This window comes from Patagioenas fasciata, chromosome 10 (genome assembly GCF_037038585.1).
Source record: "Patagioenas fasciata isolate bPatFas1 chromosome 10, bPatFas1.hap1, whole genome shotgun sequence".
NCBI lineage: Eukaryota > Metazoa > Chordata > Aves > Columbiformes > Columbidae > Patagioenas > Patagioenas fasciata.
Genome location: NC_092529.1, coordinates 6324777 through 6350755, shown reverse-complemented (window position 1 = coordinate 6350755; position 25979 = coordinate 6324777). Strand labels below are relative to the sequence as shown.

Sequence of the window (25979 nt, the reverse complement as noted above, 5' to 3'; positions counted from 1 at the left end):
GACCCGATTAGCATTCAAACATGAGAAGAACACACTTTTGGTGCTGCTTTTTCAGCCTTCAATTTATGCCCTTCTGCTTTGTTTATGGAGAAAACATATACTGTTTTACCTATGCTGATGTAGTTAATATGATAGAGTTCCCCAGCATGGATGTATTTGTGACAAAATAAATGAGTTTTACCAATACAGCTCATTTATATACAGAAAAGAGAATAAATATCACATATATTAGCTACACGTATACTTTACTGGCTGCAGAATTACATAGCACTGGCAAAGGATCCCCGGGGCAGTGGGCAGCTTCTCGGGTTCTTTGAGATGCTGCAGAGAGAGGTGATCCCCATGGGCAGAACATGCTATGAGCAGAAATCACAGCACTGAATAAATTAATCCAAATCTTCCCCACGACTCCTGTCCGACATATCCGAGCATCTGGGCTGACACATCTCTGCTGCTGAACTGTTGTGAACATGGGTATCGCCCATCACAGCCTAACAGCATCCATACGCGTTCATTACAGCTGTAAAAGACAGTTAGAAAATGAAATTATCCTGCACTAACAAAAATTATCTATCAGCACTAAACCCGTGTGCTGGTGAGGCCTGTTATAATTTCTTCATGGTTACTCACCCATCAGCGAAGATTATTGATGCCCAAAGATCAGTTTGTAAATGCACTCAGATATCATAAAAATGCATCTGAAGGGCTGTCACTAATAGCTGGTGGCACTTGCCTTTGTTTTTCAAAGACAAGGTGACACCTAGCTGGGACCGCTCTGCTCCCAGCTCAGAGGGGCAACACCACATCAGCCAGCCCAGCAAGAAAATCAAACGGGAAATCAAACTTTAACAGAAAATAACACAGAAAGTCATTAAGAGAAAACAACCTGCACCTATATATATCTATATACATTTTACAAGGTTAAAAAAATACATACGAACAACACCACACCAGTCAAGCTTATTGTCAGTTACTTCCAATAGACTTCTCACGTGATTGAGAGGACTTCGGGTTCTATTAGCACCAGTGACAAAGTGGGGAGGGCTCCGCAGCTCAGGACACACTCAGCTCTTTCCAAAGCGAGAGTTTGTCATTAAAGTCCTTACCACCAAAAAAAATTGTTTCTAGGCAAGCAGCTCCGAACACGGAGCCCGTTAACCGGAGGTCACGGTTCACTGCTGGAGGTTCAGTGTTTTCACTCACAGCGTGTTTACTCACTCAAATATCCTCCGAGCAGCGGGAGCGCACCCTGTCCGCGGACCGCGGTGCCCTGCGCGACCGGAGCCTCTGCTCATGGACGGTCATCTCCCACCTGCGTTTATTCTGCTGGAGGAAAAAGCAGAGGGGCAGGTGGCAGGAGCAGGGAAGCTCCGTTCTGCCGAGCTCCCCGTAGTCAGCCCCGCGCAGGTGGTGGCTCCGGGACCGCTGTTAACGACGGGGGAGATGCTCCCCCGAGCCGCCCGACGGAGACTTTCCTGCCGGGGGGCAGCAGAAAAAGTTTTCCTCTGGGTCTTGCGGGGAATCACAAAGCGGCCGATACGCAGCCCCCCAGAGAGACGCCCCTGCGCGGGTGCGCAGCCTGCGCTGCCCGGGGCTCCCGGGAACTGGGGCGATGCGGTGCGGGGTGCGGCGGCCCGGGGTTGCGCTCCGCCTTCAGCCCGCACCCCCGGTCCTCGGCCCCGGCTCAGCAGAAAACGCGCCCCTGATTTTCTCTCTCGTTCTCTAGAAAAGAATCAAATAATTTTCGTTATTTAATGCCCTTATGGTCTGTGAAAAATAATCACTTTACGGTCTGTGAAAAATAATCACTTGTCCGCCACTTACTCAAATGTGAAAAGAAAATATTAACATTATATCGTAGACGCGATAATAATAACTGAAGCCTGGTTATTTCCACATCTCTGTTGAACACTGGTGACGGACACAGCTTGTCGTTCTGTTAATTTAGGTTAACGCACCAGTGAATCTACCTTTTAATTAAAACCGGCTGCTGTTTTCACGTGCGCTGAAGTCGTTAGCCTGTAACCTAACCAGAAACAATAGACAGAAGATGAAATAAAGAAGCGACAGAGTCAAACATGCCCCGTGTACTGCCCACAGCCCGCCCGGTTCCCCCACCCGCCACCTTTCCCCTCCCCGAAGTTAATTCTTGTCCCCAGGTTAAAAAAAAAAATTTCAAAGGAATTGCTTGTTTAAATATATAAGTCATTTTAGTATAAGAGTATGAACTTGCTTCCTGTTTACTCAGCAATGGCCGTATCCTCTGCTTACAAACACTCAATCGCTCATCCCGGGAGTTTATTTAACCTGGAATAAAGGAATCCACCCGGGCATCCCCCGAGCCGGGACGGGGCAGGGGGGACCCCCCGGACCTCCGCTCACCTCCTCACCCGCCGCCTCGCTGCAGCGATCCGGACCCCCTGGAGCGTTGTGGAACAGGCAAATGAGAGAAACCGGGAATAACCGTGTCAGGAACGGGACGACTTCAGCGCGAATTCACCTCGGCGCCCACCGAGGGCTTCAGCAGCGGCAGGCTCGGAGCTATTTTCAATTAAAGCCCATAAACACTGTCAGCGCGGCTGCTTTCCCGCCGGGACGCTGCCTTCGTGTCGCTATCGAGGGATGGAGGTTTCAGAGAAAGCCGGCTCCAGCACCGAGCTGTGTCGGGTTAGAAACAGACCATCCCAGGGGCTCTGCTATTGCAGCCGGCCCTTAATGCTCCCCAGGGACTGCAGCCGGGAGGTGCTAATTACCACCTTAAATTGGGAGACTGGCCTAATTACCACCCCTGCAGCAGGGGCTTGATCGGGACTCGCCCGCCGGTCACCTCCCGGCCGCACAGCACCGCGCCAGCACCGCCTCTGGTCCCGTTTCCCTTCCCGCGGTGCTTCTGCTCTTTAGCAGGATGGTGGTAATTGCACGTCTTAGTAGATACTCTACGGTTTTATATCTCGATTAAAAAAAAAAAATGTACAGCAGGGACCGGGAGAAGACAATTTAAAAATAAATAAAATTTAAAAAGCAAAATGCTACGATTTCATGCTATGTCGCAGCAATTGGCAAAGAGCCCTGGAAATGCGACTGGAGATGTCGGGAGAGTGCGGGACCGGCCGGGGCCCGGTCAGGGAGATGACGGTCTCGGCCACGCTGCGGGTTGAAAATAATTCACTCAGGCCGCTCGCTGTTGTGTGCTATCAGACATCCTGCCCAGCCACGTTTTAAACAAGCGTAACTTAGGATGCGCAGTGCGGAATATAATTAACACATCTGACAGCAATTGACGTGTGTATAAAACGCGAAAACATCAAATTTGCCCGAGTAAAGATTGCGGCTCTTGCCCTTGTGGACAGGCTAGGTCGTAACGGCCGACATAACGCCACATTTTGTTCTGTCTCGGTAAACCTGCCTACGAACCTGGATTTGAATCTCTAAACTACCTCCTCGAAGAAAAAACAAACAAAAAAAAGCATCATATTATTCAAAGCAATAGTTCATAAAATACTTTATTGAAATAAAGTAAATATCTTCGCAATAATAAAACTGATCATAAAATGCAGTTTTCGAATAACTAGGGGCACCACAGGGTTTTAGACAGCGATCAGATGTGAAAAGATGGGATCCAGTGTCCTCCTGGCCGCTTCGGGCCGTCGCACAATACAAGCGTCCATGGTGCAGCGCTCCGCGGGCGCGGAGAGGAACAGGAGACGGAGGCGCGACCGACCAAAACCGCCCAGTTCACCGGAGACCGAAGGCGACCGTGAGCACGGACCGTGTTGTCCCTTGTCCTCTGCCCTCAGGGCCGCCGCGGGGCTGCGGACACTCGCGGGGCCGGCGCCGGGCTCGGCGGGCAGCGGCCGGAGGGGCGGCCGGGGCCGGCGGCGGTGGGGCCGGGCGGTCGCCCTCACTCCTCCTGGCTGACCTCGGCCGGCGAACCCAGGCTCTCGGGCGGCTTCTCGGCTTCCCGGGCTCGTTCCTGCTCCGAGAGCTGCTCGCTGCTGGGGATGGAGTTCTTCTTGGGGCGGCCCTTGGGCTTGGTTGGGGACTCCAGGCCGCCCCCCTGCAACACCTGCGAGGCAGGGAGGGAGCAGAAGAGGGGGGCACTCCGGTAAAAAAGTGCTGCCCTCCGCCCAAGGCGGGAAGAACCTCCCTCTCCCCCGTCCCCCAGGCCGAGGTACCGCGCCCGGGCCGTGGCCAGGGGAGAAACCGTGGATGCCGGTCCTGATCGTCCCGGCCGCGCCGATCGCCCTTCGCACCCGGGGGCCGAGCTGCAAAACCGGACGGTCTCGGACCGGGTGCGTCTGGCTGGGGCCCAGGCCATGCGGGCCTTAAACGTCAGGACTGTAAGTTGTTAGTTGTTTTTTTTTTTTTCTGGCCGGGGTCGGCATGCAGAAGGACGAGCCCGCAGGGCAGGACTCGGACACTTACTATTTTCTTCCATTTCATGCGCCTGTTCTGATACCAAGTTTTCACCTGGAGCTGGCTGAGCCCCAGCGATTCGGCCAGGTCTATTCTGCGGGCGAGAGAGAAAGACGGTGAGGCCCGGCAAATTTCATCTCGGCTGGTAGCTTTCCTCCTTTTGCCGGAAAAAAAAAAAAATGAGCCCCTATCCCGTCCCATCGCATCCCATCCCCGGTCCGGAGGGTCCGGCATCTCTTACCTGTCGGGCGTGGAGAGATATTTCTGCTTCTCGAAGCGCTTCTCCAGCCCCATGAGCTGCAGTTCGGTGAAGACGGTGCGGCTGCGGCGTCCCTTCTTGGCCTTGCTGCCCGGCTCCGGGGGGCCCGGCTCCAGCTTGCCGCGGAGGTGCAGCTCCAGCGGGAGATGGGGCGAGGCGGAGCCGCCCTGCAGCCCCGAGCCGGCGGCCAGCAGCGCCGAGCCCAGCCCCGAGCAGCCCAAGGGAGCCAGAGGGAACTTGAACACGGCTGCCGGCTCCGCCTTTAGTACCGCTGAGGAGGGAGAGAAGGACCGTCAGCGTCGGGCAGCCCTCGGCCCGGCCTCTGGGGATCCCCGGGGCTGCAGGGTGCCTCGTCTTCCCCGGGGATCAGACCCTGCAAGGAAGCCCGGACCCTTCTCTTTCTTTCCCGGCAACGACCCAGCGAGGAGGAGCGGAGTCCCCCGCATCAAGGGTCGGGTCCCTCCGGCTCCGCTGCCTGCGCGGTACATTTTAGCCTTCAACGGGCAGTTGCTAACTACGGAATGGCTTGGAAAATAGTGGAAATAGTTTAAATCAATCGAAAAGCGTTTCCCTCCACTGCCACACAACAGCAGCCGGGCCCGCTGCAGTCGGCTGAGCCCCGCCGGGCGTCCCGGGTTTTCCCTCCCGAGCATTTGCGATGCATTTCAGGACACTTTGGACGAGAGAACAATTTATATTCCTCCTGGTGCACTGAAGTCTCACGATTTTCTAATGAAGACGCTGACAGGGAGAGTTTCCAAAGGGAGCGAGCCCATCCCCGAGGATGTTCCCGGCCCAAGCCGCGGTCGCGCAGCCATTCCGCTCCCCGGCGGGCTGGGGCCGCTGCCCGGTCCCGGCTCGGCTGGTTCCGGCTCGGTTGGCTCCGGCCCTGCCCAACCGCCGCTTCCCGGCGCCTCCGCCCCGGCCTGGGCCCGCGAACCCAGCGCTGGTCCCAAATTCAGGGCGCTCCAGGGCCTGATCCTTGTCCCGCTGAACCCGGGCCACAAAGAGACTTTTATCTGGTCGACTGTTGCAAATAGTTCTGCCCATCTTGAAAATAAAACTGCTTTTCAGATATTCTAATATACGTTGCTCCCTTGCTGTGAGATTTGGCGCTTTTCTCTTTCTCTTGTATAAGAAAAACAAGAAATAGGGATCCTTCTATTCCGTTCGTTTCAACGGATAAATAGCGACATCTCCACAGACTAAGATCGCTTACCTATCGCAATCACACATTAGATACTGGCTTTAAAAAAATTATGTTAAACACTGGCGTTAAAAACAAAACAAAAAAGGGAAAAAAAAGAAAAAAGAAAGAAAACCCGGAAAAAATACTATGTCACTAATACGCAGCATTTTTTCCTATATACTGTATCAGACTGGATAGAGCACGCTGGGTCCCTCTTAAAATAAATGTAAGTACATTATCTATATATGTAAGTATATTATCTATATATTTAGTATATAGATAATGTGTCTATGCCGGATTTCCAGCTAAATCTGTGTCCGCAGAGCACCGTGCCGCCTCTTGCAGACATACAGATACATACCCCATTGTGTAGCGATTCACACCTCATTCCAAAAAATAGGAAAAAAATGATCAACAACAACGGTCTCCCCGTGAAATTCAATGGCCGTTCTGTGCAGGCGGCGTTGGAGCCGTAAATCCGCTTTCTTCAGTTTAGGACCAAGCTTTCCGCCAGGCTCCAGGGTGGCAGCTCCCCGCGGCACGGCGAGGGGATGCGCAGGGCCGCCAAAGCCCGGTGGCTATATTTCTATGCAAAATTCACCAAGTTTTCTTCAAGGGCACCGGCTCTAAAGCGCGTTCAAGTACATCAGCGGGAAATGCCTGCCCCCCCCGGTCCCGCAGCCCCCAGCCCGCTCCCTCGTAGCCGCGGGACCCCTCAGGGTTCGGGGACCCCCCCCGGAGACGTACCGAGGTGGTTGTGGTAGGGCCGGGCGGAGAGCAGCGCTTGTACCCCGAACTTGAGCAGCTCCCCAGCCGGCGCGGCCCCCTTGGCGTCCGGGGGGTCGGTGAGGATCTCCTCGATCATGAAGCTGCGGTAGCGATGCGAGCGGTGGTCGGGAAAGGCTTCGGCCGGGAAGTAGTGCCCGGCCCCCAGCTCCAGCGGGTGCTGCATCCTCGTAGCCGCCCGGGGTGGGGAGAGCCCCGGCCGCCCTAGCGCAGCCCCCCGGCCGGCGCTGCTGACAGCCGGGCAGCGGGGCGCCCCACGGGGGCTCTGCCCATCGCCCCGCCGCCCCCTACCCTGCCCTTGCCCCTACGGGCCGGGCCCGGTGCGGGCCCCCCAGCGCGAGTGGCCCGGGACCGCCCTGAGCAGCGCGGCGGGCTGGAGCCGTTACCGCCTCATGCACACGGGGCGCGGCACCGGGGAGCGACTCTCCGCCCCGGGACGGCGGGCAGCGGCCTATTATACCGCCGGCCTCGGCGGGGCTGTCAGCGCTGCGGGGGAGGGCGCGGGAGGGGCTGCGGAGGAAGGAAGGGGCCGGGGCGGGCGAGTACCTGGAAGCGAGAGGTTACAGCAGAGCATTTGATCCCCTGCCATATAAAGCAAATTAAGCCTTTCTACCCGCCGCGGGAGAGCAGACACCCAAACAAGAGCGCGGCCTTGGCCCCATCCCCGCTCCCATCCCCGCTCCCATCCCCGCTCCCATCCCCGCTCCCATCCTCGTCCCCATTCTCGTTCCATCCCTATCGCTGTCCCCATCCTCATCCCCAATCCCAACCCCATCCCCGTCCTCATGCCTACCCCTGTCTCCGTTTCCATCCTTTTCCCCATCCTCGTCCCCATCCCCATGCCCGTCCCCATCTCGGTCCCTGTCCTCGCCTCTATCCCTGTCCCCATCCCCGGGGCTGGTGGGGGAGCCGCGTCCCCAGGACGCTCCCGGCCGGAGGGGGCGACACACGGAGCCACCCCGGGGGACCGCCCTGCCACCTGCCCGGGCCACCCGTCCCCTGCTCCGGCGCCCCTCGGGGGGACCAGCCTCGGGGCCCCGGCCATGGACCCGCACGTCCCTCACGGCGGGGAAAGGCCGCAGCCCGTGGCATTACCGGCGGCTCGGAGCCCTCGGGGCAGCCCCGCGTGCGGTGCCCGGGGGGAGCCAGGCCGGGGGGAGCCAGGCCCGGAGGAGCCGGCGCAGCCCGAGGGGAGGTGGGTCCGCGCTGCCCTTAGAGGGGGTCTGGCCAGACGCTCTCAGCTACCGGCTCCCCCCGGGCCTCGGCCGCATTGCTGTGACAACTGAAAGGAGTTGGTCAGGGAACGAGACCGAACTCAGCACGAAGCGAAGCGTCACTCTTGACTGCTATAGCCTTTTAATGAATATTTTACTCGGTACAATGGGATTCGTTTAATTCCCCTTTAGCCCGTGTCATGTAACAGCAGATAATTACTGAGTGGTCCCTACTCGTTACTGATGTACTTCATGCAAGATTTATGTGCGAGAGTCCCAACGCTCATGATCCCCAGCAGAACATGTAGGAACGGATTAGAGGGGGGATGATTTCGGCGGAGCCCCGGCAGGATGCCCTGTTCCCGCGGCGGGATCGGCACCGGACACGAGGGACCGTGCGTCGATGATTTCCACAGGAGGTATCCCACGGACTCAGCCCAGCCGCTCCTCTGCTACGGACCTGGCCCACGCAGAGGGGCGGGTGTCGGGCTCATCCCCGGAGCAAGGGGAGCTCAGCCTTCACCTTCATCGTTTTCGACAAAAAAAGGGGGATTTCGGCACGTTTTCCCGGGGTCTACGGGGAATGCGTGGGGGCATGCGGACCCGCCGGCGGGGTCTTGCCCGTCCCGCTCCGCCGAGCCGCGGGCAGCGAGGCAGGACGGGGCCGCCACGGGGGTCACCCATGGACGGTTTCTTCCCACAGACAAACAGCGCTCCGTGGCCGTCGGGGACCGGGGGTCCGGCCGGCACCCCCAGCTCCCCCCGTCCCGGGTCTCCCCCGCACTGTCCCTGCTCCAGCGCTTCTCGCCGGGCTCCACGCCCCGGTTCCCGGCCGGCAACACGCGTGGGGGGACCCGCAGGCAGCAAAGGCAGCGAGCGGCCCCGGGAATGTGCTTTGCACAGGTCCCGGTTGCTGGGACCGTCGGAGGACCGGAACGCGAGGGCCGGTATTTTTAATTAAATCGTGGCAGAAGGGATATGTGGAGGCGTCTAAAGAACCATCGAGAACACGAGGCCGAGACGCTTACTCTTGTTGGTCTTATTTAAATCCTACTATTTAAATCCGTTCACCGTACTACTCAATCATTGCATTTGACAAAATCCTTGATTTAATTCATGCTCGGTACTTCCCTTGTCTTCCCAGATGACCTGCTGCAAATGTTCACTGCCATTTGTACGGGGCAGTTCGGCATCGATTTTTTTTTTCCCCGTTTTCTCCACGTTTCTTCCGTTTAAAATTATGTCACTTGCTCTGTGACACAGTAAGGAGCTGAAAAACACGGTATTAGCCCTACCCTGACTTCTGTCACTTATTCAGACATCACTCTTAGTGTTCGGACCGCCAGCGGGTCGGTGACACACGACAAAGCAGTGGTCGTGTTGGGAGCCAGCAGCATCCCCGTCACACCTGCCCATCGCCCCGGAGAGTCCGAATCGAGGTTAACGGAGCCCCAAAAATCCGAAAAAAACCCTCCCAGTTTCCTTATGTGGTTTTTTGTCCGCCCATCTTTTGCCCATCTTCTCTATTCAGATCAGAAGGTATTTTCGTTCCAAGGCACTGATATCTAACGGCCGAGGCAAAAGAGGTCTTTGGACTTATTGTAATAAATAACAAAGAGAATAATTATGAGTAAAGTGAGAAGAATTTGTATCACATTCAAGCGAGCAGACAAATCCACATTGGACTCTTTAAACAACCTCACATCTGAGACTAGCACACTTATAAACAAATAGTACGCCTAAAATATATTACCAACTCCCACCCTTGCCTTTTCTTTTTCTTCAAAGCAAAACAAAATAATGGATAATTGTAAATATTCAAACCCTCCCTCACCATCTCTGAGCATGTAATGTTCAGTCCAGTACAGACCTTGTATCACTTCCCAGCAATTACCTTTGATAATTAAAGGTTTTATATATGATAGCTTATGAAACATCTGCCCTGAGGCTGCTTGTGTGAGCAGGGGGAGGATCACACAGCAGCAACTGGTCCCGGGAGCGGGCCTGCAGCCCCTAAATTAGTTAAGAAACAAACCAAACAAAAAACGTTGACGGAAAACGCTCGCGTTGCATGATTTTGATGCTACACCGTGAGAAAGGAAGGACGGACTTCACGATCCGGCTGCACTCAGAGTCAATAATTTAAAACCGTTGCAAAGCAAATCCTATAGCTAAAAGAACGTCAGTTAATATTTTTTAAATTGTGATTCTTAGAGTGTCCGAAATTGTCTAATTTCCCGTGCTTTTACAGAGCATCTAATCCCGCCCTTTTATTTTGCATCACTCGGTCCCGTAGATACAATCCTCAGCCGTTCATATAATCTCTTTTTTATAAACAGCATCACTTCAGAGTGGAAGTTCAGCAAAATACGTGGGGCTTTGGGGAGGAACTGGATGAACAAGCTGCAGGCCCTAAATTTTATACACTTTTTTCCCCCCCAATTAGTGGAAGGGAATCACCTTTCTCTGCTCCTCATTTAACCGCTTTGTTGTTGGTTTTTTTCTTGCACTAGGGACAGAATTTATAACTGTTAGAAATATAGACTGTTTCTAGAGTTAGCTATTTTAAAATAATTTTGTACAAATGTATGCAACTAATTTCATAAATTGCCAACACAAGCTATCTAATTCAGGCGGTTTTCTGTTTTTAATATTATATAAAAGGCGAATGCGTTTTTAAAGGCTCCTTCTGCTTACTTTTACACTTCAGGTATCCTGATAACTGTCTCTATTTTGGCCGGGTAACTCAGAAAACGATGACAGTCTAACTAGTACAATTTTTGCTGTGAAGAAGGAAACAAGTTCACCCGGTGGTATAAAATTCTTCACCGGGGTAGGAGTAATTTTGCTTCGCCGATTAACCACCGCTTTGATGGGAAGAAGAGTTTTGCCGAATTTTGCACATCACCGGCCCCTCAGTTAAGTTCTCACAATACCCTCCGAACTCCGACAACTCTAACGCGAAAAAATAACCAAATTAAAACTCTTTTGCCTCCTGGGTCCCTCGGGAAACATCCCAAGCGGGGAAATACTTTTACACAAAAAGGGCAACAAACGAACCCCGCGCTTCTGAGCATCGCTGGGGCGATCCGACCCACTTCAGAGTGCAGCGAAAGAACCCGACACAACCCGAGCTCAGGCTCGGGGTCCCCGCAGGGCTGTTTGGGGGCGCAGGGCACAGCTCAAGGCTGTCAAACCCAAGCCCTGGCTTGTCCAGGAGCGGGAGCGTCCCCCGGCCCGCACCCCGCTCCGGGGGAAGCGGCGGGGCCATCCCGGGCGATGCGCTGCTCCCACCAGCGGCGTTTAGATTAATTAATAAGTGTTTTGTTTTGTTTTGTTTTGTTTTGTTTTGGTTTGGTTTGGTTTGGTTTGGTTTGGTTTGGTTTGGTTTGGTTTGGTTTGGTTTGCATCAAATCTCTCGATGCATGTCAAACCCAAACACTTCTCGTTTTTTTTCCAATATCACGCCCCCATCCCTACCGTCCGTACCCACCGACGAAGCGAAGCGGCAGCCGGGCGGACCCGGTACCCCGATTCCCCCCCGGCCCAGCCCGGAGGTACCGGATCGCAGGGCTGTGCCCACCGCCGGCCTCCCCCCGCCCAGCTGCGGAGAAGCGGGGGTGACCCTCATGCCATTGCGGGAACATCATTCCCGCAGCCCCTGCCCTTCCCACGGGTGTCCGCGGAGGGGAATTAGTCACAGCCATCCCCAACTCGCTCTCTTCTCATGGCACTTAACAGCCAGGAAATCCACAAAGTGGTACGAAGAGAGTGGAAAACGTGACATCACAGGCTAATTGGGAAGGAGCATTAGGGCTGAGGGAATAGCTCAGCCCTGAGTAATACATTATGTTTAATGGCTGAGTAAAGCTTCATCAGCATTTAAACACGTATCCCTCTAAAAACGATTTTCTGCAAACACCTGGCCTCATCAGGCAGTTTGACTATTTAATTATCTTTGAAAGTCACGTTTAGAGAATGCAGTTAGCTTTGAGGGAGGGAACTGCACTCCAGCCCCTTTACTTCCCTGCCATACGAGGCACATCCCGGCCCTCCCTGCTGCACACACTCCGACAGCACTCACAAAGAGGTGTCCTCCATTTCTGAGCTTTACAAGTGTAAGGAAACTATCCCTAAACCTGCTATTGTCTGAATATGTTTAATTTCTGTCCAACAGAATAGCCCACAAAATGCAAACCTCCCCACACATTCAATGTCCCTCACCACCAGCAGCACTGGGGACAACACACACCCAAGGGTCACACTCCTCTGCCACGTACAACCACGGACCCACCCATCCCACTCTATCACCTTTTCCCTGACGTTCTTTATTTTGCAGAACACCAAAAGAGCGCAGACAGTAAGATGCACACTGTGAAACATGGTAATTCCCTTTTTTTTTTTCTTTTTTCATATAAGATTTTAGAATTTTATTTATTAGTTTTAATTTTTCCCTAGTTCACGAGGTGAGGGATGCAATGTGATTAGGTTTCAGGCTGGACAGTATTTCTTTCTCTGTGGACTGATTTCTAATTATGAAGAGATCTGTAGGCTGAGGGAGCTGGGGCTCTGGAGCTTGGAGAAGAGGAGACTGAGGGGTGACCTCATTCATGGGGATCAATATGGAAAGGGGGAGTGTCAGGAGGATGGAGCCAGGCTCTTCTCGGTGACAACCAGTGATAGGACAAGGGGCAATGGGTACAAACTGGAACACAAAAGGTTCCACTTAAATACGAGAAGAAACTTCTTCCTGGTGAGGGTGCCAGAGCCTGGCCCAGGCTGCCCAGGGAGGTTGTGGAGTCTCCCTCTCTGCAGACATTCAAACCCGCCTGGACACCTTCCTGTGGAACCTCAGCTGGGTGTTCCTGCTCCGGCGGGGGGATTGCACTGGATGAGCTTTCCAGGTCCCTTCCAACCCCTGACATTCTGGGATTCAGAGTATAAACTGCACTGCCAAAAACGTGGTGGCTACAACCCCTAAAAACAGTGTCCCAGGTAACAGATGAGTGACATCGTACTTTCCCTTGTTGACAGCATGTGTAACCACGATGATGTGTGCAGGCCTTGGCCTCTGGTCACGATCAGCATCAAAACTCCACGTGCAGGGTTTCATGTCAGAATTGATCTTGCACAGCACAGACACAAACAGAGTTATGGATGTGGAGCTGCGCCTGTGAAACTGCAGGTAACAAAAGTGTTTTGCAAACGACGGTTAGGAGATATCTAAAAAAGTTAAACAGAGGTTCAGTAAATAATTACACTCAATGTGAAACAGCACCTGTGACTGTACTATCCATTTCTAGATGCTAAATTAGTTTCAGAGAGAAAAAAATGAATTGTTCTTATCACTTTCATATTAGGTTAAACTCAAGCAAATCCTGCATCTGTTGCAAAATCAAGGATGCCCTTAATGATATGACATTAGGTCCTGTGCTGTAAACACTTCAATGTGTGCTCAGGTTGTTCACTGTGCGCACAGTCGAGTGACTGGAATAGACTGTTTATAGTTCATAAAATTAAGCTAATGACCACATCTGTGCAGAGCTGGGGCCTTCAGTTTTTAAAAGTGAAGAAACAGACTAAAATCCCTACATTCTTCAGTTTTACAGTTAGCCTCCAGTCAGTTTTGATTCCTAGTTCTCAAGTACTGTGTCAGATTTGGACGGTTTTGGTTTATAGATCAGCAGGGAGATGTTTAAGTCATTTTAAGCAATAATGGCTAATTAAAACATTTTCTTTTAAAAATAACAAGATGTTTTATACATAATAAACTAATATTAATATTGACTTCCCAGTCTCTCACAGGCACCACTACGGCTAGTTAAAACCCCATAAGTTAGCTAGCCAATTACATAAAATAGCTTTTATTAAATGCCAAACAATATAAAACAATTAAGTGATGATGGGTTGGTTTGTTTCTCTTCTGTTGGTTTATTTCTTAAACACACTTTTGACTTGTATGTGTATCTTGTTTTAAAATATGGGTACAAAAAAAATAAAGTGCCCCTGCCATAGGGATTAGGAACAGAATCTCTTCTAATTTCCCTAGAAATTAATGGCCCTGGCACTGGAGAAGGGTCTGCAGTTTGGGCTCACCAAAAAAAAACACACCCACCAAAAATACTTAATAAAATTGTTGTAAAAATGAACAACCAGGTGTCTGAAATCTCCCAAATGGGTCCTGTTTTTAGCAGATATTCCGCCTGACAGGTCAAGTGATCTGGGGCAGCTGAAACCTGCACTGCTGGAAACATCAGCCCTGTGGACTGAAGTGAATCAGGCAAGTGTTACCTGCTGCGAGCAGTGTTAATAACATATGGTGATTAAACATATACGGCTTCCCAGACATGAGACACTCAGAAACTGAGTATCATTACAACATCAGGCTATAATTAAAAAAAATAAATAAAATCGTGCCACACAGTTTAGAGTTTCTGCATGCTGCTTATGTTCCTAAGAGTCTTTACCTGTTTTAATCCCCATAGCTTGGCTGAGATTCAAGGGATCCTTAGAAATGTAACTTCTTATTGGAGTCTCGCTCATAAATCAGTACACAAGGTTAAAATCTTTAACAGAGGTACCTATGCTCAGGGGCTTGTTCTCCTCATCTTCACCTGAGCAGGGAGCCCTGGCCCGTGACCAAGCTCATGTGCCCCATGCTGATGAGACAGATTTAACCAAAGGGAAATCAAGGTTTGGTCCTGATCCAGCTGATATTGGTGGCAGTTGTGTCCCCGGTCCAATGGGAGTGGGATCTGGGCTTGAAAAAACCTGATTTTCATGAGAGATGGCAGGAAGCTGGTGGCACCGGTTTGCAGGTGTATGCATGTGGACTCACAGAGTGGGTTTTATGCCATTTCCTATTACGCCCCCAAACTTCCCGGGGTACATGTGTCCTGGTCAAAATCTCCCCCTGATGTTGTAAGCCAACCTGTGTGAAGATTCTCTGTATGACTCCTCATGCCAAGGTTTTGCTTAGTGCATCCCACTCTGAAACCAGCCCAGGTCACAGAAGGATGTGCAAGTAAAATCAAGCCAGATTTTCTCTGTGTGCTCAGGCAGATGGGGATTACATGCCCTGCTCACTCCATCTTAGATCCCACACCCCGTATTGACCCTCCCTGGCTTACATTGCTGTCTTTGGATGGGTAAAGCTAAATAAAACTATTAAACCCACTACATGGTGATGCTTACATCTATGGAAAGTCTGTCCCATAGATTCATTTCCGTTGGGATGGAAGATGGAAAGGGTAAATTTTACTACAATTGTCAACTTTCTCCTCCTGTATCCCACTTCCGTTGGAAGAATTGTGTTTTTCTTATTACCATTCACGGACCAGTCTAATTTAGAATGAATCAGGGAGTTAGGGTGGTCATATTTTAATGAAATACTTAAAAAGAAGCAATGTTAATAAAAGTAAATTTGTACACAGAAAATTCCCCTTGAATGCATGAGATTTTGGGAGAGTCCTTTATCATTCATGCAACTGGAATTATCTGCATGAAGAAGTTAATTACCCTGAAACCAACAAGCCTCAGGGTATACCCTGAGTCCATATACAGGCTTTATTACCACCCTGAAAGCTATAATGCACCTACAAATTCTTCTGTGCAGGAACAAATTTCCTCTCCTTTCTAATGGATGATTAAAAAGAGTTATAGGGCTTTCTAAAATTAGCATTAAGAAAGAGCAATGTTCTTACAACAAGTGCAATAGTGGTTTCTGATTTCCAGGCCTTTCTCAGACAAAACCTGGACTGTGCTTTAGGTCTTTTATTCTCATTGCAGATATTTTGAATTCTGTGTGGGAAAACCTTGCTCACACTGAAGTCACCACAAAGAGATGTGCTATCCACCTCAGGCAAAACGAAAACTGATTCTTACATTGCCTGCACTGCAATTCTTACATCTGATACAGCAAATCTCTATTTACTACATCCAGAACTAAATTTCAAACCCATATATGGCCATGGCTGCTTAAGAAGTTTAAACAATTTTGCTTTCCATACATATATTATGACACGTGCACATTTTTGGACTCTAATACAAAATTCAACGAACCCACAGATACTTATCTGTCTGAACTACACACGGATTGATTTAGTATGACTCTGTCCCCTCCTTCCCTTACTCAACAGCTCTTCCCTGCTCATTTTCTCCAGCCTCTCTGCTGCCTCACAGCAGCCACCTCTGCACTACAGACCCGCTCTGGATCCTCTGGGGATCACAGTCGGTCCATCGTGACTTGGGCTGTCCCCGCGGCCACCGCATCCTCACCCCAACAGCCACAGATGGGGGAGGTGGAGAGAGGAGTGGGATAGTTGGCACCTTTTTGTTGCTATTGTTTCTTTCTTTCTTTTTTCATGTTAAATACAAGTTGAGAACAATTACTCCGCTTGCAATTAAAACATCAAAAAAAGGAAACTGTAGAATATTGGTACAGAAGAAAATAGAAAGAAGGAATCATAGAATAGAATCGTTTTGGTTGGAAGAGACCCTTAAGATCATGGAGTCCAACCATAACCCAACTCCAGCACTAACCCATGTCCCTGAGAACCTCATCTCCATGTCTGTTCAAACCCCTCCAGGGATGGTGACTCCAGCACTGCCCTGGGCAGCCTGTTCCATGCCCGACGGCCCTTTGGGGAAGAATTTCTTCCTAATATCCAGTCTGAACCTCCCCTGGTGCAACCTGAGGCTGTTTCCTCTTTTCCTGTCACTTGCTACTCAGGAGAAGAAACCAACATGCTCCATGCTACAAACTCCTTTCGGGCAGTTGTAGAATACAAAGATGAGGGGCAATAGGTGCAATATCCTGAGGAAATCCTGACTGGGGACAAGAGGGAAATTTTTCATGACACGAACAATCAGCCATTGGAATAAATTCCCCAGGGAACTGGTGGATTCCCCAACTTTGGATATTTTTAAGATTCAGCTGGACAGGGTGCTGAGCCATCTTGGCTAGACTGGGCTTTTGCTAAGACAGGTTGGACCAGGTGATCCTTGTGGTCCCTTCCAACCTGGTGTTGTGATTAGCCTGTGTAACAGGGGGAGATTCATGAAACAACAGACTTAAAGGAACACTTCAATATTAAAGACAGATTCAGCAGTACAATACCACTATTACAAATCTTTCCTGTAGTTTTCATAAGAGAATTAGGCCCTTAGCTTAATCAGAGGAATCCGCTGCTGACCCCAAATAAAGTTCCAGTAAAAGGTCATTTGTGATTAAGTCATTACTGTCAGAAGATTTTGGTTCAAAAAGGGAAAATTCTACTTAACAGGTTTCAATGAATGGCAACATGAGCACACAAAAGCTGAGATTTTAACAATGACAGTAATTAATAATAATATTTTTCTGCGAAGTTTGTGTATGCAACTGGCAATATCAACACATCTGCACAACCAACAGTTCAGACACTGGCTCTTTTGGATCATCAACAGCATTTGCATCCCATTTTTAACTGGGACAGAGGTTTCCCAAGTTTGGGGTTGCTTTGCAGCTCCTACATGACCACCCTTTCTCTTAAACCCACACCACACACTCCACCTATGCTGGCTGCAATGTTTTATGTGATTAAGGGAGGGAGCGGGTCTGTCACCACTTCACCCTGAGGCTGAACGTTGCCTTCCAGCACACACTCAGAGCTGCAGATAAAGGGCAGAGACCTCAGACAACCCTATGTCTTCGAAAGGTTTCTCATTCGCGACCTTGCCAGCCTGCCTGTGGAAGAGCAACAGGCAGATGTGACACACAAATCCACTTTACGACCCCTTGCAGCAACAGACCACTTCAGGAACATCAGCTGCGCCGAGCTCGGAGCTGCTTCACACCGAGCTTCTGAGCACAAGCCGAACACGAGAGCGATTGAGTGCTACGTGCTGCAGACCTCAATCATCCTGTAGCCCCTTTTGGATCTTTTTAACTACATCCACATTTCTCCGGGCTTCCTTCGGCGTGGTTGCTGCTGGTGCTCTGCTGAGGGACCATGAGTGGAAACTCAGGACCAGTTTTTCTCTCTGGAGGACTCTTTGAATGACTGGCTTTTGAGTCTTAAATGATAGCAATCCTCTAACAAGTTATGGAAGAGCCTTTAAGTTTGACATTTTTATAAACATCAACCTTTTCATCCTCAATGTTTGTTGTTTAAGGAAATCCCTTCTAGCTCTTACGCATGTATAACATATAAAACAATTGAATTAATACCATATGAGGGTAGAGGGGTGAAAAATCACGTCTATAGCCAAAGTAGTTCAGAAAAACTGTACAGCTGAGGTTTAAGATTGCCTATAGTGACTTTGTATTTTGTTTAGACATCGGTGTTAATACTTCATATAGATTATGTGCAGTACAGATTACAACAGTATGTGCTATGTGTTGTATAATTTATGAACTATTAAACTTAATTCATATGTTTTGGGGTTGTGAGTTATAACTAAACAGAATCTAAACTACCAGCAAGTCAAGATTTATTTATTTTTCTTTTTTTTTTTTTTTCTGGATTAAACTGTTTTGTGGGACAGGGAGGAGACTCAAAGCCAAACACTCGCACACTCACCCTCAGCAAGCTGAGTTCAAGCTTTATAAATTTAAATGTCTTTTATGTTTCGCACATGTATAAGCTGTACTGGTGGAGTTCCAAAACAGGGATCATCTGGCTGGTTTTGTTCTGTACGTGAGAGGAAGATCAAGACAACTGAGGAAGGCAGTAGGAAAACACTTTTGCTTCCTCTGAACAACAGGGAGCCAGAGGCTAAGGGTTGTATGACACTGAGCGGGTCCATAAATTCCACAGGGAGCCCGGCAGCACTGGCTGCAAGTCTGCACTGCCCTCGAAAATGGAGTTGTAGCTTCTTGACTGTTTTTTCTGTTACTACTTAGCTCAAATTAGACACTGGTGACAGCATGGAGCCCAGGGCAGGCCTGGGCTGAATGCAAGGATGCAAAAATAACTAGAGGAGGGAAGAAGGGGATCTATTGACAAAGATTAACCTACTAAAGATGGTTCTCCATGGTTCCCTATGTAGTCAATAGAGATTCTCATGTGCAACCTGTAACTCAAACTGTCCTCCTGCAACTCCAATATTGTCTCTTGTGAATTCTGTGCTCTCTGCCTCGGTGGTGCCAGACTTTTCTGATAAGCAGGTCCCAGAGATGTGACAGTACAATCAGGCTTACAGACAGACTCTTACTTGCAGGCAGTGCTTAGCTGGCAAATAATATTTATCAAGTGAAAAAGTCTAGTGGTTCGCTCACCTGTTCTCATATGTAAATCCTACCTGATGCTGGACCGTCCCAGACCAGCTTTTGCAGGGAAATTCCCGCAACTATTTTAGTTTATGGCCGGTACAACCAGAACATTTCTGTCAGTCACTGCTTTTCAATGAGAAGCGCCAGGAACAGCCGACAGTCCCCACTGAAGATCTTCAAATGATACCGGAATGCCGTGTTGTTCTCCTTGGGCTCTCAAGAACCAGCGATATTTCTCACTCTCATGCCTGGAGTTTACACATCAGAACTTCAACAAAGAGCTTTACAGAGGAGGAAGAAGGAACCCAAATAAAGAGTGTCTTATTCCTCAAGAGGACTCAGCATCTGGGGCTCTATGCAGCAGCTGAATCCCAGAATGTCAGGGACTGGAAGGGACCTGGAAAGCTCATCCAGTGCAATCCCCCCGCCGGAGCAGGAACACCCAGCTGAGGTTCCACAGGAAGGTGTCCGGGCGGGTTTGAATGTCTGCAGAGAAGGAGACTCCACAACCTCCCTGGGCAGCCTGGGCCAGGCTCTGGCACCCTCACCAGGAAGAAGTTTCTTCTCATCTTTCAGTGGAACCTCCTGTGTTCCAGTTTGCACCCATTGCCCCTTGTCCTATCCCTGGTTGTCACCAAGAAGAGCCTGGCTCCATCCTCCTGACACTCACCCTTTCCATATTGATCCCCATGAATGAGTCACCCCTCAGGCTCCTCCAGCTTCAGAGCCCCAGCTCCCTCAGCCTTTCCTCACACGGGAGATGCTCCACTCCCTTCAGCATCTTCGTGGCTCTGCGCACCAGAACTTCTGAAAATCATACTTTTCAGTAAATTCTGTTTTACTTTGACACTTTTTGACTTTTTATTGTTTACAAGGTTTGCTTGGGAGATGAAACAAAAGTTAATTACACCAACTGATATGTCAAGAAAATGGATCGATTTGCTATCCCCTCCAGATGGGCCGCCTTTGCATGGCTGTACGCGCAACACATCCCAAAGACACAGAACGAGCTGGGAAGGCACATCTGAGCCAGCAGATTGACACGGCTTTATTACAGCGTATTTATTTTTTATCACGTGCTTTGACAGAAGTCTCATAAAGTGTTATGCTCCTTCTGTAGGGTCAAAGTCTTGTGACCTTCCATGATTTTAGAGAGAAGGAACATAATTTTAGAGGGCATGTTTATTATTTCTGTAAACAGTCTGTTTTCCACGCCAAAGAACAGTTTTTCTGTATGTATTTGGACAACAGCTCAACTTTACTGGCTCACTTTCCTGACTGAGCCTTGCCTGCCAAATGTTTTTGATCATAATCTGGCAAACAAAACAATATTAATAGTAGAGCTGAGCAAATAATCTCGAGAAAACTGATTTTTTTAAAACTCTTTTTATTGCTTCCATTGCTTCTCTGAATCAAATGCAGTTTGCTTGAATTCAATTACAATTTTAAAGTACCTATTTTTAATTAGAAACAAAATAACTCCACAGAATCGGAAAGCCCAGTTGCAAGACAGTAGGTTGTGACAAAACGGGTCCGTCACACTGTGTTTCTTATGTCCCTGAAGAAACAAGCGTCCGTGCCGTTCCCTCAGGAACGCACACGCTTGTCAGTTTAGACTCTGGACAGACAGCTTCCAAATCTGTTTTTACCTGCAAAAATGTTCATGGGTGGTAGACAAGATGACAGTCAAAACAAATTTGTTTTAAAATCGGAATAGTCTACTTTTGCAATATATACTGTCCTCTGATAAATGCATTGAAGTATCTTATTTCCCCTTTAAGTGGTGAAGATGTATTTGAAATATACCTCTCTGAATGTCCTGCATTCATGCATGACCTGAGGCTCTGTCCATGAGGTTATCGTACAACGTACGCTCCAAGCCCTCGTTCTTTGACAATCCATACGAATCCTTGCAGCATCCTGCAGATGCTGTGAGCCTGGAGCAAACTGACTCCTCACCTTTTTTGCATGGCGCAGAGCTCATAAAATCACTCCAAGTTGTCCCGCTATCATATCACGAAAGGCAGAATTCCAATATATACATTTGACTGTTATTTGCAGAACAGCTTTCTGGAACCCAGCGCAGCAGGACACAAGACAAGCTTTACGACACGATGACAGCACTGATGGCACCAAGCTGGACCGTGTCGGTTTTCACTCCTATTCCTGCAGAGTGAACAGAGGGATGAGGACTCTGGCTAACCGCCCCTCCACAAACACCCCATTTCCTCTCCTAGGGATGGGTTTATTTAGGGACTTTGATGGGACTTAGTGGAAATCCTAGCTAAACACACCATGCAAATCACCAGGCAGCTGCAGCTGGAACGCGGCCGCTGCGCTGTTAGCGATACAGCTCTCAGCAATATCTCCACACTACCAAGAGCTGCCCCTTCCCGCTGGACACCCAGCTGCAGGAGCACCAATACGTTATCTTTGCCAAAGTCTAACTCATCCCAAGGGTTCTTTGGGTTTTGGTCAGTGACTTAATGGTCAGAAATCACAAGACTTCGTTTCTGCAGCTCAGTTTTCTTGATCTGCATTTTGTGCCTTCTTCCTGCAGCAATCCGGTGGCAAGTTGGTCTGTCTGGGCAACCAAAGGTTCACACTGACCCAGCGCCTCACTCTGCTCCTTCGCTGCTCCAGATGTTTTGTTAAAAAGTAAACCATACCTCCACATCCTTGTTTTTTCTTTCCAGATCAAAGAAAAACCAACCAGAAACCCAAACTCAGTGCTTCAATCCCTCCTCTTCCAGCATCTCCCTCAGGGAGCAGCCACTCCATTGTGCCACCGTGTTCTCATTTGATGGAAAGAGAACTATTATTTAGTTAATAACTTTCTAATCTGAGAGACAGATAATACCCATTCTGGCAGCAAATTAGCCGCTGTAAAGCACGCAGTGGGCCTTAGCAGTCATTGATTTGAAGAAACAGATCAAATTTTGTACAGATATGAATCTGAATTTTCATTGAGCATCACAGGGGATCTGGCATTTATTACTTCTAGGTCTTAAAAACAAACTCAACTTAATGCAGAAGTCACTGAAAAACCCCTTCAATTGAAAAATTATGATGTGGCAATTAAAAAAAAAAGCTGTAGACTGATAAGTTTTAACCATCAAAAAAATTACCGCTAGAATTATGATCGGAATTAACTACATCTCACTTATTTCTTACTAAAGCTCAAGGCAGACTGGTAAGGGTGCGTGGTTTAAATTAGCTGCCTGCAAACTTCCAGCTGCTATATTATCCTATTAAAATTTATTTTCCTCCTTTGTGGTTCATATTAATTCACAGCTATAGAGCTGCACGTAACTTCAACCATTACAGGCTTTATAAAATGAAAAATATGTAAGCATTTGCTTTAGAAAGTAAAATTGTTACACACAGATGAATGATGAAAGCAGACTACTGAAATAAATGCAGCAGGTTAACATCTTTAACATCTTTCTGGAAGGAGCACATGCACCACATGCAGAGGGAGAAGAGGGTCTCCAAGCCCCTGTATTCCCTGATCTGGGAAAGAATTCACCATAGACAACGTTGTAGACTTTGGCTATAAAATTTCTTCATCATTATTTTAAAGTACAGCCACTCAAAACCCAAGACACTCAGACCTTTCTCCATTGTTTTACAGGTGCTGTTGTAAAATGGGGGGTGATGATTAGCTCTCTTCTCTCTCCTTTAATGAAAACTGCTTACATATTTTTCACTGGCATTGTTTCATGGCATCTGCTGATTATCCCTCGTAGCCTTTTGTTCCCTTCCCTTCACACTGGCTCATCACAAACAAGACAGATATTGTACAACGCATGATGTGCCTGCATGAACAGTGCAAATGAGAGGCTCATAGGGAAAGCCAAAATCATCTTTGCAAAGGCTGTGTTTATGCTGGAAAAGAACACTGCTAGCCCCAGTGAGCAAGCAGAATGGCAGAAAAGAGGAATAAAGTGTTTAAACCCAGCGCTTGTGCAACCACAAACAATTTGGATGCAGAAGTGAAGATAACAGGTTAAAGGTAAAAGTTCCATATTCTTTACAATACCTTATTTCACAGATTAATCCCATAAAGTTATTCTTCAGCTAGCTACTACCGTTGAATCGGAAAGCACTTAGAACACCTTGCTGAAAAGCACACTTTATATTGGCCTAACATCCTGGTGCAAGACACCACCACGCTGAACAGGTGGGATTTCCAAACTACGCAGGAGCTGCCAAGATGAGGTGCAGGAACTCTGGAGATGAAACCCGCCTTGCACCCCGAGCAATCCAAGGAATATCGAAAGAGGCCTAAACCTTAATAAAGAATAAAGCCTTTTACAGAGCTGGAAGAAGAAGTGATGCATCATGTGAATTTGCCACCAGGTGGCATGTGCTGATCTGAAATAAGTTCCAGTCAGGTGAGATTTGTAAGATCTACGCAGCAAAACTCAGGCCTGGGGTAGGCAGGTTGAGCTTCAGTTCTTCCATTTGCATCAGGTTTGAACTTGGCCCTATGGTATTAGCAAATCTCACTGTGTTCCTAGGATTATCATCAAACTCAAAAGCAAAATCAAACTTCCGGGGGAAAAAAAAGTTTCCTTTTCCTTCTTTCCCTCCTTATACTCTATTGAGTTGCCCTAAGCAAAAATGTTTTTCTGGTTGTATCTGGGAGCCTATATCTCATGTTCAACCTCAGTGTGTTTTCTGCCAGTTTTGGTTCACCCTCTGAACCAAAAACCCCTTATCATAGAATTATAGAATAGCCACAAGGATCACCTGGTCCAAGCTTTCTCGGCAAAGTCCAGCCTAGACAAGGCCCAGCCTCCTGTCCAGCTGAATCTCAAACATGTCCAACGTTGGGAATCCACCCCTTCCCTGGGGAGATTATTGCAATGGCTGATTGTTCTCATCAGGAAAAATTTCTCTCTTGTGTCCAATCGGAATATCCCCACGAGCCGGATCAAAGACATGGCGTGGTGAACACCTGAGCTTTTTCCTTATTTCAGACATAAAAGACCAAAGCCAGTGCTTCTTTTCAAAAAGCACGGTACACCTCTGTGGTTGTATCTTTACAACACGACAAACTTCATGCTTTCTTCTATGAATTCTATAAATTTATTCTGATGTATGCAGGGAGTTTGTTTATTCAGGTAATTATGTGATGATAAACACAAATTTTGGGAAAAGATATCGCATGGCGTGCTCAGCATTCCAGCTCTGAGCCAGCAAAACCCTAAACACACGAGAATTATAACTGATGGCAAAAGCACAATCACACGCAGTAGGATTAAGCATTCAATATGAGCCCTGCAGTTAATTTTAAAAATGAAACTTGTAAACTTTAGCAACAGTTTCTGACAGGTAGACATGGTAACAGAAACCACATTCGAGTCTTTTAGAGGGAGACAGAGGTTAAGAGTCACACAGAGATTGTCTTGCTTGTTTAGAAATCAGTTACTCCAGGAAATGCAGTATGCTAATGCTGTCAAAAAACATGACATGTTTAAGACACTTCAGTATTAAAAGGACTGACATGTTTCAAGAAGCAAGCCCTGCATCTCCTATGCTGACAGCTCCTTCAGCTTAGGAGAAAGAAAAGGAAGAGACAAAGGGAAGTGAAGGGAAGGTAAGCATTTCCACTAAGTTCCACAATGTTTTTATCTTTAAAAAACGTAAGTTAAAACCACACAACTGCTGCTATTGTTTATGTAATTTATACGATATACTAGAGACACTAATTCGATGTTCTAACATACTAACGTAGCTAATGAGAGGGACACATCATAACGTCAAAAATCTGCAAGTATCTTGAAAACCAGAACTTCACACCTGTTATGAGGACACTCACTCCAAAAACATTCTTCCTACCCAGCAGACAGATGTTTCAGCCAAGCACGCTAATACACCCCAAAGGTTTACAGCTCTTATTACTCCTTTAATCAGGAACTGTGTATTGAACTCTAGTATTAACATAAGCCATTATGAACCTATTCTACTCTGTTCAAGACTACCTTCTGTGCCTGTTAAAGATGCTAAAAAAAACCACTTTAACTAAGCCTCTCAAACCAATGTCTGGCATAGAATCATCACCAACGCTAAACCCCTCAATGAGTGAGACACAATGGAACCAACAGAGCAGCTGTAGGGCATGATTTACCCAAAAGGTACCATGTTTTGAAAATTTTCAGTGACACCCCAAACTTGAACCACTAAGAAGGATTCACAATGCTGTGTCAGTGAATTTATTTACTGCTGTTCGCTGTATTTCTGAGCACACAGCAGCTCCGAGAGGCCAAAGCCCTGGCTCCTGGCCTGGGCAGAGGCAGCTGAGGGGACACCAGCCCCTTGCGCATCTCTGATTGGGAAGAAAATGAACATCGAGTCACCTTTGATTCCGCGTAGTCACGCTGCAGCACCCAGGAGGTGGCACGCTGTGGTAAGAGGGGTACCAGCTGCTCCTCAGCCATTTCTCCTAGAATCATAGAATGCCCTGAGTTGGAAGGGACGCAGTATATACAGAGAACAGTATATACAATACTCGAGGTCTGTAAACAAGAAAAACAATGCCTTTTATTTCGCAGTTCGGCCCATTTAGCAGATGATTTGGTGGCAGAAAGATTTCTAGTACTTAAGCCTAATTGGTGAACAGCTTAACAGCAAAAGGATTAACATGAGAGTTTTGTAGCACATGTGGGGTTGTAAGCCTTATGTTATTATACTACTCACAGGAGAGAAAATAAAATAGGGATATAAGAAGGGAATCATAGAATGATATAATGTCCTGAGTGGGAAGGGACCCATCAGGATCATGGAGTCCAACTGCTGTCCCTGCACAGGACACCCCACAGGTCACCCCGTGTGTCTGAGGACGTTGTCCAGTCTCTT

General features: G+C 48.4%; 1 protein-coding gene across 2 annotated transcripts; it reads right to left on the bottom strand.

Annotated features, from left to right (window-relative positions):
• Window positions 1-3485: 3485 nt before the first annotated feature.
• BARX1 (BARX homeobox 1) lies at window positions 3486-7059 on the bottom strand. Of its 2 annotated transcripts, none has more exons than XM_071812839.1 (4): window positions 6612-7059; window positions 4658-4946; window positions 4426-4573; window positions 3486-4066 (listed from the first exon to the last, which is right to left on the bottom strand). In XM_071812839.1, the coding sequence occupies exons 1-4, from the start codon at window positions 6814-6816 to the stop codon at window positions 3902-3904; spliced, it is 807 nt and encodes a 268-aa protein (XP_071668940.1). In that variant the 5' UTR covers window positions 6817-7059; the 3' UTR covers window positions 3486-3901. The 2 variants fall into 2 exon arrangements, with proteins under 2 accessions (XP_071668940.1, XP_065701993.1); XM_065845921.2 differs by having other exon boundaries at window positions 4426-4510.
• Window positions 7060-25979: the final 18920 nt, after the last annotated feature.